General features: G+C 47.2%; 1 protein-coding gene across 3 annotated transcripts in view; it reads right to left on the bottom strand.

The window, feature by feature from the left end:
* Positions 1-13,813: 13,813 nt before the first annotated feature.
* Positions 13,814-15,142, bottom strand: part of LOC138748137 (guanine nucleotide-binding protein subunit alpha-12-like) — an 80,056-nt gene continuing 78,727 nt past the window's right edge. For all 3 annotated transcript variants that reach the window (XM_069907858.1, XM_069907859.1, XM_069907861.1), the window contains one exon: positions 13,814-14,499. In XM_069907858.1, coding sequence (XP_069763959.1) covers positions 14,448-14,499 — 52 coding nt within the window. In that variant the 3' untranslated portion in view covers positions 13,814-14,447. The remainder of the gene's footprint in view (positions 14,500-15,142) is intronic.

Below are 15,142 nucleotides of genomic sequence, written 5' to 3'. Positions count from 1 at the left end.
GCGACCTGTTCCTCTATCATGCAATCTTACCAGTATTGTGCATGCAGAAAGCTTCAGGAAGCGTGGAGTTAAACTGGAATGGGTGTAGCAAAGGTTTGCAGAGATGTTACCAGGACATGAGGGCTTGTTAGAAGGAGAGAGAGAGAGGAGAAGCTGGGGCAGACTTCCCAGGAGTGAAGGAGGCTGAGGGAGAAAAGCTCAGAGAGGTTCATCAAATCATAAGGGCATGAATAAGATCAATAATTCCTCATGTTGGAGGAGTCTAAACCTAGAAGAGGGGTGACGTGGTTAGCGTAGTGTGACAGCTCTAGCAGCCTGGCTTCAAATTCGGCGCTGTTTGTCCGTTCTCCCTGTGACTACATGGGTTTCTTCCAGGTGCTCTGGCTTCCTCCCACCCTTCAAAACGGACCAGGATTATAGATTAATTGGGGCATTTGGGCAGCACCAGGTTTCTGGGCCCGAAGGCCCCGATACCGGGCTGTATGTCTATTTAAATATAAAATTTAAATGTAAAAGACATTGGTTTTAGGTGAAGGGGAAAGATTTGGAATCAAACAGCAAGGAAACAAGCCTTTCAGGTGATTTCTAACCTGAGATTATAATGGACCATGACTAGATACAGTTTCCCCAGTATATCCACCTCATACACTAATTATAATGCCATTACAGGGAGCATGTGAACCATTAAAGCTGTACAGAACCACTGTTCCCTTCAGTTCCATCCTTCCATCTTGATTCATCTGCCTAATGGATTTGGGAACGTGTGCTCTGCATTACGAACGAGACGTTTGGGCAGCAGGCCAACTGTTAATGACGGCAGCCAGGTATTTGAGTGAGCTGCTAAGCTGAGGACATGTCAGGCTGGTTACAACTGGACAACAAATTGTTTCAAAAGGATTGTTTCCTGAAAAGAAGTGGGGGATTATGATAGACAACTTCAAGCTGAACACAAAGATCATATTGGATTTGCTGTATCACGTAGGAAGTTGGAGAAACACTAAATTAACTTTTGTTGAATTGAGCACGTTTAATCGCATAATGATGCTGACACACGGCGTTCGTTCAACTGACCCAAATACTTTTGCCGCTGATTTTCATTTGTACTCAGCATCTGATGCTCTCGCGTCCGTTGTCCAACAATAGCCAGCCTGCATTCATGGATTCCAGTTGTCCTGATGCCACTTTTCCACAGTCGCAATGTCCTGGTGAAACCTTTCACCATGTTCGTCACTGATGGCACCAGGATCAACTGGGAAGACGCCCGAGAGCGAACACGAATTTTCAGCAACATTTTGCACTTCATGGTTTTGTAGGTTTGAAAGAAACTTAAAATATGACAGGAAATTACAAAAATAGGTTATATCTATAAAAACGGTATGTGATAGGAAAATTTTAAGGTGATTTTCATGATCAGCGGCCCAAAAATTAATCAAATACACCCAAAAATGTTTTGTTAATCATTGCCATAGTACTTGCCTCAATCCCCTCCTCAGCAGTTTGTTCCATACACCCACTGCCGTCTGTGTAAAACGTGGGAGAGGCATGGGAGTTATTCCTCATTGCCTTTGGGAAGGCGGTGGTGTACCCCCAACTTGACTCTGCCGATACAGGCCCTCCTGCCGTCCTGTTGAGTACAGAGTGTGAGAAATTGGACCCAGAGTGGAGTTGTTCAGGCAAAACATGGAAGTCTGCGAAACCGTTTTTGAAGTAAAAACACATCATGCTGGAAAAACTCAGCAGGTCTGACAGTGTCCTTTCTAGAGCAAAGATACAGATACATGACCGACGATTCGAGCTCGAGCCCTTCATCAAGTATGAGCAAGATGTAGGCAGGCGCCCGAACAGAATGGTGCAGGGGAGAGGCAGGGGGAGGAGCACAGACCCACAGGCAGGGGGGTCATAGGTGGAGAAGGGAGAGAGGGCACAGCAGCCAACAAGGGGGGAGGGGGGATGGTTCTGTGAATGGGGAAGGAAGGGGGTGGAGAGCTGGAGGAAAGAAGAGGGATGGGAAAGAGAGGGAGAACTGGGCAAGCAGAAACTAGAGAAGTCAATGGCCCTTGACCTTCTGGGATACATTCCCCTTCCCCAACCTGTACAAGTGCATATAAAGAATTCACTGCCATGCAGAAGTCAGAAAATGAAACAAACCCTTTATACCACTTGAGATGAGAGAGCCAGTATCTCCACAGACTTCTGCATTCTCAGTCTCCAGTAACTTGTCAGTGAAAGCAATGTCTCCCAGCCTCTGTTTAGCCCACAATATAATTTTATCGTCCTGCCTTGACAGAAAGTTATAGCTCTGATGTAAAAGGAGCAGCTCTCCACAGAGATGAAGTCACCTCCACTTTACTTTGTAAGAGTTTTTAAATATATCTTCTGCCAGGTTAAATTTGCTTCACCAGATGTCTGGCCTATCCTCAACAGAGAAATATCTGGCGCAATGTATGCCCTCAGGGAAATACTCATCAAATACAAATCTTCGTTTCCCCAATCTGACCATTGCCATTACACTTTCTGCCCACATATTTTAAACCTTTTTCTTTCCCCTGTGCACTGCGCGTGACAATAAAATGATCCATTCTAAAGAAGTGACCTTTGCGTTTTCAAATGAATTGGTGTCATGGATTGAGTGCAAAAACCATTTGTTTCAACTCGCTGCTGTCTTGGCAATTTATCCCAGTTACCTGAAGGGCTGAAATTGTGCTTTTGGTACATATCCGCCTCCACTCTCCCTGTAAAGTTACGGACAAACCAAGGGTCAGCATCATTTTTTTTTCTCTCAATGGGATTTTATCGATGTATATCATGTTTATTTACAACATGGGTTTATTTAAATTTAGCACAGTAACAGGCCCTTCTGGTCCACGAGCCCACACCACCTGATTACACCCAACTAACTTACACGGATGTGAATCTCCACAAGAACCTGATCACTGAATCACTTCCCGTATCTGACATGAAATCCAAGCAGGTGGCAGCTGAAACAGAAAATGACCCAGTTCTACAGAAGGGCATCAGGAATCTGAATAAAGGACGGCCTAGAGGTGAACATCAGCCATACTACAACATCAGAGCTGAGCTGAATGTTGTCAATGAGCTTCTACTCAGATAGAGCAGAACTGTGACAAGAGATGCCAAAAAGAGTTCATGAGAGACACCTTGGAATGGATAAATGTAAGAGGAGGGCCCGAACAGCTGCTTATTGACCATGGATAAATGCTGGAGTTCTCTTCAGTAACCGTACCACACTAATGCAGCTGCCCAGGACACTCTCAATAGAGCTTCTGTAGAAGGTTGACATAATGGTGGCCAGTAGCCTTGCCCACCTCAATCTTTTCAGGAAGTGCAGTCACTGTTGCGCCTTCCTGACAAGTAAGGAGATGATGTGTGTCCATAATAGGTCATTTCTTAAGTGGACTCTGAGGAACTCAATGTTCTCCACTCTCTCCACAGTCAACCTATTAATGTGTAGTGGAGGGAGGCCATCCCTGGTCTTCCTGAAGTCTACGATCATTTCCTTTGTCTTGTCCCTAGTCAGCTGTGTGACAACATGTGGCAAGGGATCAAAACCATAACAGATCACAAGGCAACCTTGCGAGACAATGATAACGACGCCTCCCTTCTACTCAGACTGACCATCTTCTCCACACGGTTAAACCTCTGGTGCTAACATGAGCAACAACCAATGGCTTCTCTCATTCCGGATTCCAGATCAGCCATTCTCAATCTTTTGTTATGGCTACGGTCCCCTTGGGACTCCGCTCGAAGTTTATGGGCACCCTTCCCTGTGAAGCAGTCAATTTTAGTTGGTTTCTTCTGCACCTCTCCCCTACCGACTACATGAAAAGCATACAAGATGTTTTATGATTCCAGTCTGTGGGCTTCCCTTTAATGTGCTGTGGCCCCCAGTGGGGATGGGTGGGGGTACCCTGTTGAGAAAGGATGCTCTAGATCACATACTGCGAGCTTACTCCACCAGATACGCTGAGTTCTTCCAGCCCATTGTTGTTAGCTCCTGAGGGAAACGACTAAGCTCAGTGAAGAAGTAAATCACGAAAATCTGTAGACTCTGCGGTTGAAGGAAAAAAACACAAAATTCTGGAGAAACTCAGTGACCTTTATGTAGCAAAAGTAAAAACACATCACCAACGTTTTGGGCTCGATGCAGAGCAAAGCTGCTCTCCATTCTAATTTAGACATTACTCAGCTTCAATGAATTAATTTCCAAATCATGGTAATAATTGTTTATTTACTCAAAAGCCCAACCTCTTTTGATAATGTAAAACAATAATTAAATTAAAGTCCATAGCGAATTTCAATTATGCTAAAGATTATGCAAATTAGCAAACCCAACAGTGCAGTTTCACACTCTTTTCGAGGTTTCATTCAATTAAATAACCATTTGTTTCATAACTTCAATTGCCCCAAATGTCCGTTTCACTGTTAATTGTGCTGGTTTCATTCTTTTCTTTAATCCCATTATCTGAGTTTTCCTGGTGCGGGAGTTCAGGTTTCAGAAGGTGCTGGTGAAATACAAGAATAAAGTTTTAAGGCAATGAACCTGCCCCTGGTCTGGTGATGGAGAGGCCTGCCCCTGATCCAGGAATGGAGAGACCTGCCGCTGGTCCAGTGATGGAGAGGCCTGCCCCTGGTCCAGGAATGGAGAGGCCTGTCCCGAGTCCAGTGATGGAGAGATCTGCTCCTGGTGTAGTGATGGTGGGACCGGCCGCTGGTCCAGTGATGGAGAGACCTGCCCCTGTTCCAGTGATGGAAAGACCTGTCCCTGGTCCAGTGATGGAGAGACATGCTCCTGGTCCGGTGATGGAGAGAACTGCCCCTGGTCCAGTGATGGAGAGATCTGTCCCTGGTTGAGTGATGGTGGGACCTGCCGCTGGTCCAGTGATGGAGAGACCTGCCCCTGGTCCAGTGATGGAGAGACCTGTCCCTGGTCCAGGAATGGAGAGGCCTGTCCCGAGTCCAGTGATAGAGAGATCTGCTCCTGGTGTAGTGATGGTGGGACCTGCCGCTGGTCCAGTGATGGAGAGACCTGCCCCTGGTCCGGTGATGGAGAGGCCTGTCTGTGGTCCGGTGATGGAGAGACCTGCTCCTGGTCCGGTGATGGAGAGAACTGCCCCTGGTTCAGTGATGGAGAGATCTGTCCCTGGTTGAGTGATGGTGGGACCTGCCCCTGGTGTGAACATTTTGAGATCTCTCTCTCATTGTCTTTCACCCTCTTCTCTCTCCTCTCCCTCCTCTCTCTCTCTGCTCACCCTCAATCTCACCCTCTCTGACTCTTCTCTGCTCTCTCTCTCTCTCTCTCTCTCTCTCTCTCTCTCTCCCCCTCCCTCCCTCCAGTTGTAGTTGACCTGGAGTGTATTTCAAGCATCCTCACATATTTCAGATTTCTGGAAACTGCACTGTCCCGAATCTCACAATCACAGCATTGTTTCTCTGTTTCTTTTCCTTCCTCTCCCTTTTTGTCACACCTCTAGTGTGAATAATAATCCCTAACCACCCTTTTCCCCCAGCTGCACCATTGTTTGTGTCAAGCTGTCTCTCCTGCCTCACACACATTTTGCTGTTCGCCCTTTCTTTGGAACATTTCCAAATTCGCACAGTTGTGGAGGGAGTTCGTCAAGTTGAAGAGTTAACTCCTGGATTCTCCCTCCAGAGATGCTCCCTGGTATATCAGTGTTTTCTCTGTTTTGTATTGCCTATCTGCTCTTCCTGAAGGGAAGTTCATCTCCCAGAGTATCGAGAACTGTCTGTGGCTCTGTACAGGCATTAAACGGCCGTGACCGCGGGACCAAAATGGCAGCATTTACATTCAGCAGCGGCCAATAGAGTTTGCAGACTCCAGGGAAGAGGACCCCAGAAAATGGAGAGCCCACCCTCCGTTTGAGGAAGAGCTGGCCCAAGATATGGTGACCGTGGCAATGGGCCAGCAAGGGCCTCTTGAGGCTCAAAAACACGCAGGCGGTGGCGGGCTGTTGGTGGGGAACCCTGACAGGACAGCAGACTGCTGCAGTCAAGGGGCTCACGCCGGGCCGCAAGCTGCTGGAGGGCAGCTCAAGACTGGCTGAAGGGGTTCCAGGTCTCGGAACCGGGATGTGAGAGGGTGTCTGGAGGCTTCCTGGTCAGGTCAGAGGTGCATTTCTGGAGCTTGAGTCGCTAATGGTTCGGACGGAAGGTGGTGCAGCTGCAGATGGTGCGGGAGCACTAGAGGAGAATCCATGGGCATTCAGCGACTCTGAGGGGACTCTGGTTTGCTTCTCGTTCTCTGACTGGAGGGGGCATTGGGCAATTTTTGATGATGGTGAATCTTTGTCTGCCTTATAGTGGACTAAAGGACATTCTGTGTACGGGTTACCCTGCTTTACGAAACAAGAGCATTCCCATGAAACCTTCGCAAGTCGAAGAGGCGTGAAGCGAAGACCCGTTCACTACTATTGGAGGCCGGTTTCATAAAAGTCAAAACCCATTCAAATCCTTTCACAAAAGTGAACACAGATTTCTTCATAAAAGCGAATTTTCGTAATTCAAGTATTCGTAAAGCAGGACTTTCCTGTAATATCACATTTTCTGTTTTATTACATGACAATAAAATAATCTTAAAATCTTGAACTCCAACTTAATTATTTCACAGCAAAGGAGCCATCAGGGGAATATGAATGTTATCCTGGACAAGATCCTTGGCACCAAATCTGGGGATGTAATGCTGGGTTTGAAGCTTCAGGCGACGTCTGAATCAGATATTCTCAACACTTAATAAAAGTGGACAATGAAGATTTTGTTTCCTGAACATTTTTGGGTGCATTTTATGGATGTTGGGCTTCTGATCACAAAAATCACCTTAAGTTATTCCTGTCACGGATTTTTTTTTAGCTATAGCCTATTTTTGTGATTTCCTGTCATATTTTAAGACTAATTCAAGCGTACAAAACAACGAAGTGCAACACGTCGTTGAAAATTCACATTCACATTTGGACGTCTTCCCGGCTGATCTTGGTGCCGTCAGTGACAAATACGGTGCAAGGTTTCACCGGGTCATCGCGACCGTGGAAAAGTGGTATCAGGGCAACTGGAATCCATCAGCGCCAGCCGACTATTGTTGGCCACTGACACGAGAGGCATCAGATGCCGAGTACACACGAAAATCAGCGGCAAAACATTTTTAGGTCGGTTGAACTAACGCGACGTGTCAGCGTCATTGTGCGATTAAATTCAATCAAAGTTCATTTAATATTCCTCCAACTTCCTTCATGACACAGCAAATCTGAAATGATCTTTATGGTCAGCTTGAAGTTGTCGATCATAATCCCCAATTTTACTTCAGGAAGCAACATTTTTGAAAAAAAATTGCTATCTAGTGAGCTGTGGAGGGATCGTTGACGTGGAAAACTTTGTAGTTAATAGCCTAGTCCTGGGGCTATACATGATCATATCAGCACCACCACCAAAAAGGCACCACTGTAACGGCAGTGCTGCCACCGCTGTGGACGGGAGAACGGAGAGCAGAGGCACAGCATTGCTCCAAAGGGATCAACTGTCCGGTCAGTGGACAGTTGGCCGATGGCTCCATTACACGTGTTATACAGCTTGTTAAATCATACAGGATTGACGAGTTTCACTACAAGGGTGGAAAATCTTGTGATCTGGTGCGAGAGGAACAACCTGAGTCTCAACGTGGACAAGATGAAGGAGGTGACCGTGGACATCAGGAGGACCAGGAACGACCACCCTCCACTACACATTAATAACTCTGTGGAAGAGAGCACCAAGTTCACTGAACTTGTGACCTATCGTGGGCACACAACTTCTCCTCACTCCTCAGCTGAAAAGACTGAAGCGGCAAGGCTCCCGGCCACCATTACATCAACCTTCTCCAGGATCTCTATTGAGGGTGTCCTGGCCGGCTGCATCACAGCGCGGTATGGTTGCTGCAGAGAAATGGATCTGAGGTCAATCCACAGGACCATAAGAATGGCAGAGAGGATCACTGGAGTCTCCTTCACCCGCAGAGGGAGTGGGGGTGGGGGGGACCAAAATCGACATCATCTACCAGGATTGTTGACCGAAGAGGGCGTGCAAAATCATTGAGGACCCCCTCCACCCTACACACAGTATCTTTCAGCTGCTCCCATCAGGGAAGAGATACAGGAGGATCAGAGCCAGCACCACCAGGCTGAGGAACAGCTTCTCCCCACGGGCAGTGAGAACGCTGAACGACGAAAGGGACTGCTCACACTAACCATCCAAGACTCTCATATTAACGAAGCATTATTTATTTTTCTGTTTATTTATACAAATACTTTTCCTGCACATGTATTGTTTTTCTGTATGGAAGTAATGTCTGGTTGTGCGTCTGTGAGTTTTGCACTGAGGGCCAGAGAACACAGTTTTGTCAGGTTGCACAATCAGATGACATTTGACTTGTCTCAACTAAAGGAGTTGATGGTGTTTTTTTTTAAGAATTACAATCCTGCAACCACGGGTCTGTGCCCAAGATGGCACCACCTGTCCTCAGCAGCGGCACAAAGGGTTACGCACTCAGGAGTGCAGCGGCACCTGAAATGGGGGAAAAAAAATCCTCCTGATCAGAAGGGGACGCCCCTTCCATATGGTGACATGGCAGTGGCCCAGCGAGACCGGGCTGCCAGAGACTGGCTGGCAGAAACCAGGCAGCGGAGCCAGGATTCAAAAGGGCGCTGAGGGCAAGAAGGGCCCCCCTCCGAAGGGCCTCGGGTGCCCTGCTCATGTTGAGATCTGGAGCTCGGGTTGCCTGATGGATTGAACCAGAGTTCTGTGCAGCCGCAGAGACTCCGTAGACACTGAGAGACTCTGAAGGGACTCTCTTCTCCTCTTTCTCTTACTGTAAGGGACACTAATGGCGAATCTTTGTCTGCCTTGCGGTGGTGGGGGGGGGGGGGCAATTTCGTAATATACATGACAATAAAGAAATCTTGATGATTCCATTAGCTTGGCAAATTCATTCCAAGCAACAGTGTTCATTGGCAAGGCAGTGGGTCTTGGGGGAGTGGCTCACAAAGGGATCTCAGCAGGGCAAGTTGCTGTGGGCAAGGCAAGGAATAATGTGGATAACAAAATCTCGCTCAAGCACTATTTTTCCTTAATAACTGGAAATAATCATAATTATTCTGAAAGCTGAACTAGGGTAACCAAAAACTTAATCTAAGCAACGATTTCCTTCCTTTCCAATCCATCAGGATAATAGATTGCATATTAAGGGAGAATTTGACCATGAAGAGGTAAAACTCGTAAGTTTTATATTAGCTTCTCTTTAATATCCAGTCAGAAATTCATTTTGAGGGATCTCCTTCCTAACCATAATGGTCCTGATGAATCAAATGCACGGCAATTATCATTCATTCAGTTTTCCTTTCCAGAAATCATCTGATACAGATGGTTATTTGGATGTCAGCGTTTCACAATCCATTGGACTTAATTCTGAAAGGATTTTTTTAAAAGCAACTAAATTGAATAAATCTGTGGAAATGAGGTTTTACATCAGTCGCCATAATATCAATAAAACTGGCAGTGGCGTTCCCTCACAGCTCCCGTCATCCAATCACGACCTTTGACACGTGCGGGCATCTCTCTGTGAGTGTGGGTGTGGAGTATGCGGATTCTCCCCGTGACCCAGGATGCTCTGGTTTCCTCCCACATCCCGAGGGGGGGTAGTGGGGTGCGTGGGTGAATTGGCTGCTGCAAATTGTCCCATCCCCACCAAGGGTGTGGCCAAGGGGTAGAATCTGAAGGGATGACACCAAGCAATTAACCACAGGATCGAGATCTCTCAGTCCAGATCATCAGAGCCCATTGGCCGAGATCCCAAGTTCTGGACTCCTCAGCCAGAGAAGGCGTCGTCTATCGAGTCCTGAAGGAATTACACATGTTTCAGTGAGATCTCCTCTCATTCTCTTCCCCTTCATCAACTCCACATACAACTCCTGCTGGCTTGGAAAAGGAGCCCGTCCCATCTCAGGCAGCCAGGTTTCGGAACCAAGATTCAAGAAGGGGTCCCAAAGGACCTCGGGCTTCCTGATCATGTCTGAGGTTTGGACCTGGAGCTCGGGTTGCCAGTGGTTCAAGCAGGAATCTGTGTGGCTGCAGGAGGTCACGGGAGTTCCGGAGGTGAATCCACAGGCACTCAGTGTGTCTGAACAAACTTTCTTTTGTTTCTCTTTCTCCTATTGTGGCAACGCTCGTGGCAACTCTTTGAATGGTTTATGGCAGACAAAAGTACATTGTGTACGTTTATGGTTTTCATGTATTATTATGTGACAATAAAAGGAACCTCTGAACCTTTCCAGAAGATACATGAGCTTAAAATTACAAACCCCTAAATCCAAGGACAGTTTATTTCCTGCGGTTATCGGAATCATTGGTGAAAGACAACACCCTGGCAGTGTTTTTTCACTCTTGTCTCTTTGTTACACCACACCCCGCACTCTTGTTTTATTATTGAACTATCTGCTGGACCCAAGAATGGGTTGACTTACCTGGAAAGCACAAAATAAATCTTTTGACTGCTTCTCAGTACAGGCAACAATGAACAATTCAAATCAACTCGAGAAAGTTCGGGTTGCTCTGTATATACTTTTACCTCACACACCAAGCTTTCCATCCGAGGAATTGATCCAGTGAACCTTTGCCGCATTCCCTTCACTCCTATTTAGACAGGAGACCAAACCTCGGTTTCGGCGGCAGCCTCCGCAGGCTCATCTACAATAGTGGACTCCCCATGCGTTCACTTCATCTTGCGACAAAAGGTCGATGTACCAATGGCATTCCTCAGCCCTCCATGTACCCAGAGCTCGCTTCGTTGAGCACCTCAGCTCTGTTCGACGCAATAGCGTGGATTTCCCTTGGCTGCCCATTTTAATTCCCCATCCCCCTTTCCTTGCCAATGTGTCTCTCCGTGGTCTCATGCACTGGCAGACTAAGACCGCCCACAAATTGGAGGAGCAACACCTCATCTTCCATCTGGGCCCCCTCCAACCGGATGGCATTAACCTTGACATCCTGTTTCCATTAAACCTCCCCTCCCCCAGTCTCTCCCCTTCCCCAATCTCCTTTCCTACAGCTCTGTCTCTCTCTCTCTTTCCTTTTCCCCTCTTCTCCTTTTGTCCAGCTCTGCATTCGCTGAACTCCCCACCCCCTCCAACCCCGATCAATCCTCATCGTTCCTTTTCTGTCCACGTCCAATTATCACCTTTTGCCTGTGGTCCTCCCCCAGCCCATTTTTCCCTCCACCCCCACCCCCTTCTTATTTCAGGTGCCTCCTGATTCCTGGTCATGCCTCGAGGAAGGCCTCAGACCTGAAACATTAGTTCTATTTCTTTATTTATTATGGACGTTGCATGACTTGCTGAGTTTCTAAAGCAATTTTGTGCTTTTGCAATAGTGAACTACATGTCCTATAAAGACTGAAGCTGGTAAGGCCACCATTATGTCAGCCTTCTACGGCGCTCTACTGAGAATGACCCGTCCAGCTGCATCATCGTGTGGTACGGGGCTACAGACAAATGAATCTGTGGTCAATCCACAGGACAAGAGCCTACAGGATCACTGGATTGTCCCCCCACCCCCATCAACGTGATCTATGTTGTCTGAAGAGGGCATGCAAAGTCTTCGTGGACCCCTTCCACCCCGCACACAGCATCTTTCAGCTGCTCCCGTTTGGGGAAGAGATACAGGAGGATCAGGGCCAGTGCCACCAGGCTGAGGAACAGCTTCTTCCCATGGACAGTGAGAACAACCAAATGAACTGCTCGCACTAATCATCCCAGACTCTCATATTCATGAAACAATATTTATTCATTTGTTTGTATATATGAATACTTGTCCTGTTTGTCTGTATGTGTGTGTTAGGTCTGATTGTGCATCTGCGTGCTTCACACTGAGTATCGGAGAACACTGTTTCGTCGAGATGCAATCAGAAGACAATAAACTTGACTTGACAACATCTGCAGACTTCCCTGTTTGATAACTTTCGATGACTGGTGTGCAAGGACAACCAAGACTTTATTTAGCCTCCTTCAATCTCTTGTCCTCCGTTGCTTTTTAATACCCAAGTGGATGACCTCACAATTTTCCGAATTATTTTCTCCCTTCCACAAATTTACCCTTTCATTCTGTAAGCGCCCAAAATTTCTCTAATCCTCCTCACAGGCCACCTGCAAAGCATCCAGTAAAACACGAGAGATTGTGGACCTTGTGATGGGGCAGCACAGTAAGTGGTTAACTCAACACCTTTACAGCGCCAGCGAATGGGACCGGGGCTCGAATCTTGCGCTGTCTGTAAGGAGTTTGTACGTTCTCCCTGTGTCTGCATGGTTTTCACTGAGCTCTCCAGTTTCCTCCCACCATTCGAAAAACGGACACAAGGTTGGACGTTAATCAGGTGGCAAAGGCTCGTGGGCCAAAAGGGCCTGTAACCGTGCTGTACCTCTATATTAAATTTTTTAAAATTTAATAACATAATGCTGGAGAAACTCATCAGGTCCAACAGTGTACTTTATGTAGCAAGGATAAAGATACAGAACTGATGTTTCGGGCTTGAGCCCTTCTTCAAGATATGGAATAATGTCAGCAGACTTCCAAACAAGATGGTGTGGGAGGGGCAGGGAGGAGGACCATGGTTTCACAGGTGGGGGGGTAATGGGTGGATAAGGGAGGAAGGGAACAGCAAGGGGAGGAGGGGATGCCTCCGTGAATGGAGAGGGAAGGGGGTGGAGAGCTGAAGACAGAGGGATAACGGGGAGTAGGTTAGCAGAAACCGTAGAAGTCGGCGTTAATGCCGCTGGTTTGGAGAGGGCCCAGGTGGAAAATCAAGTGCTGCTCCTCCAATTTACGGGTGGTCTTGGCTTGACACTGCACGAGGCCATCGGCATCGATGACCGCGCAGGAGTGGGGCGCGGAAAGCATTCACTGGCCACAGGGATTGGTTTATCCTCGTTCCATGATGTTTTTTCTTTGACCGATGCTCAGTCCATGCCATGCCCCGGAAACTGGGGGCAAGGTTGGCAGTCACGGCAGTCAGCAGACAGTCCTTACGGAACAGCTGAGAAATCTCTCTGCAGTTAGGTCAAGATACTGCACAGAGGCGCTAATGTTACTTGGGGGAACAAAATCGATTATCCTTCCTCCGTCAGGCCTGCTGACCCCAGAGTCACTCTTTGAAAAAGTCTAAGAGGTTATTTTTAACAATTTAGGGTAGGTAATAAATATTGTGAAAACACAAATGATGCTGGTCACACAGCATCCATAGGAGCTTTGCCAGTGATACCCATGTCCCATTCATAATTAACACTCACACCACAGACCTATGGAACAAGGCCAACCTAGTGAACACGCACTAAATGCTGGAGGAACTCAGCCAGTCACGCAGCGTCCAAAGGAGTTAAAGATATATTATCGACTTTTCGGACCTGAGGCCTTCTTCAAGGCTTGAGTAAAAACCAGGCAGATATCGGAATATAAAGGCAGGGGGAGAAGGGGAAAAAAGGGCAGGGGGAGGAGGATAGAAAGAGTCGGGGGGAGGAGTGCTAATTCCTCATCCCTTTTCTTTGTCGACATGTCAGTCCATGGTCTTGTGCTCCGAGTCCGCCCGCAAATTGGAGGAACGACACCTCATCCTTCTGTCTGGGCACCGGATGGCATCGATATCAACTTCCCTTTGTCCCTTCGTCCCCCCCAACATCTATCCCCCATGTTTCCTCTCTCCATCTCACACTCACACACCCCCCGCACACTCACACCCATGCCCCCCCCATGGCCCCACGCCCACCACACACCTTCACCTTTCACCCAAAGAAGGGCTCAGGCCCGAAACGTCAGTAATAAATCTTCACTTCCTATGGATGATGCAAGACCTGCTGAGTTCCTCCAGTGTTTCTGTGCTTTTACCAGAACCACAACATCTGCAGACTTCTGGGTTTCACAAGGCCAAATTTGTGAACGTATTATTTATTTTTAATTAAAATATTTTCCATGTGGTTACTGATAGAGGAGACCTCCAATCGGCCAGCATTTACTGTGCTGTTCATCTCTCAGAGAGCCATCCTCTTCAGCAAAGTTGTCATCACCATTCACCAGACATGTGTGCAAACAATTTCTGCCAGTCATGCAAAAATATAGACGATCTATAATACTTTAAAAATAAACCTTCCTTCAAAATATTTCCCGATCAAGGAACCCATTGGCCTCTCATCCTCCTCAATTCTCCTGACTCTCAGTTGAGAGGCGGGAGGGAGCCATTGCGCCAACAATTGTCCATCTCAGAGCCAATTCTTCGTTGTTCCTTCATTTTCACTGACACATGCCGTGGGTTGCAAAATGTTAGTGGTCCAAAGTGCTTTCAGAAAGTGCAGAGTTGGCAATGGTGACCTTTAGCCTCCAGTATGACCCTGAGCCATGGTGACCTAGGGACACCAAGGTGTTTCGGGGTAAAGTAGACAGTGAATGGACTTGAATCTGTAAAAGGCAGAAGATGCATTTGGTTTTGTTCTGTCATTTCTCCTATCATTTTTATGGTGTTTTCTCCCTCCCACTAACCACCAACCCAGCAAAACATTAACTCATGCCGCAGTTCATAGTCAGATTCAGATGTATTGTCAGATGTAAGGGATTAGATGTTAGATTCAGATGTATACTTACAACCCTGAGATCTTTTTTTGCTGTGGGCCAGGCAGAATCACCACTGATTAGTAGAGCAGATTTTTAAAAAACTGCACTCAATATGCACACGTAAACAAATAAAGAAATATAAACAAACTGACTGTGCAATACAGAGAGAAAAAATATATATGTTAGAGTCCTTAAACAAGTCTCTGATTGAGTTTGTCGTGAAGGAGTCTGATGGTGGAGGGGGAGAAACTGTTCCTGAACCTGGTGGGTCGAGTCTTGTGGCACCGATACCTCTTTCCTGATGGCAGCAGCGAGAACAGAGCGTGTGCTGGGTGGGGTGGAACCTTGATGGCTGCTGCCGCTCTCCAACAGCAACACTCCCCGTAGATGTTCTCGATGGTGGGGAGGGCTTTGCCAGTAATGTCCTGGGCCATCTTCACTACTTTATGCAGGGATTTCCGTTCAGGGGTATTGGTGTCCTCATACCAGC

The sequence above is a fragment of the Narcine bancroftii genome, chromosome 13 (assembly GCF_036971445.1).
Source record: "Narcine bancroftii isolate sNarBan1 chromosome 13, sNarBan1.hap1, whole genome shotgun sequence".
Classification (NCBI taxonomy): domain Eukaryota; kingdom Metazoa; phylum Chordata; class Chondrichthyes; order Torpediniformes; family Narcinidae; genus Narcine; species Narcine bancroftii.
Note: the sequence above shows the minus strand (reverse complement) of the source record. Positions and strands in the feature narration are given on the sequence as shown.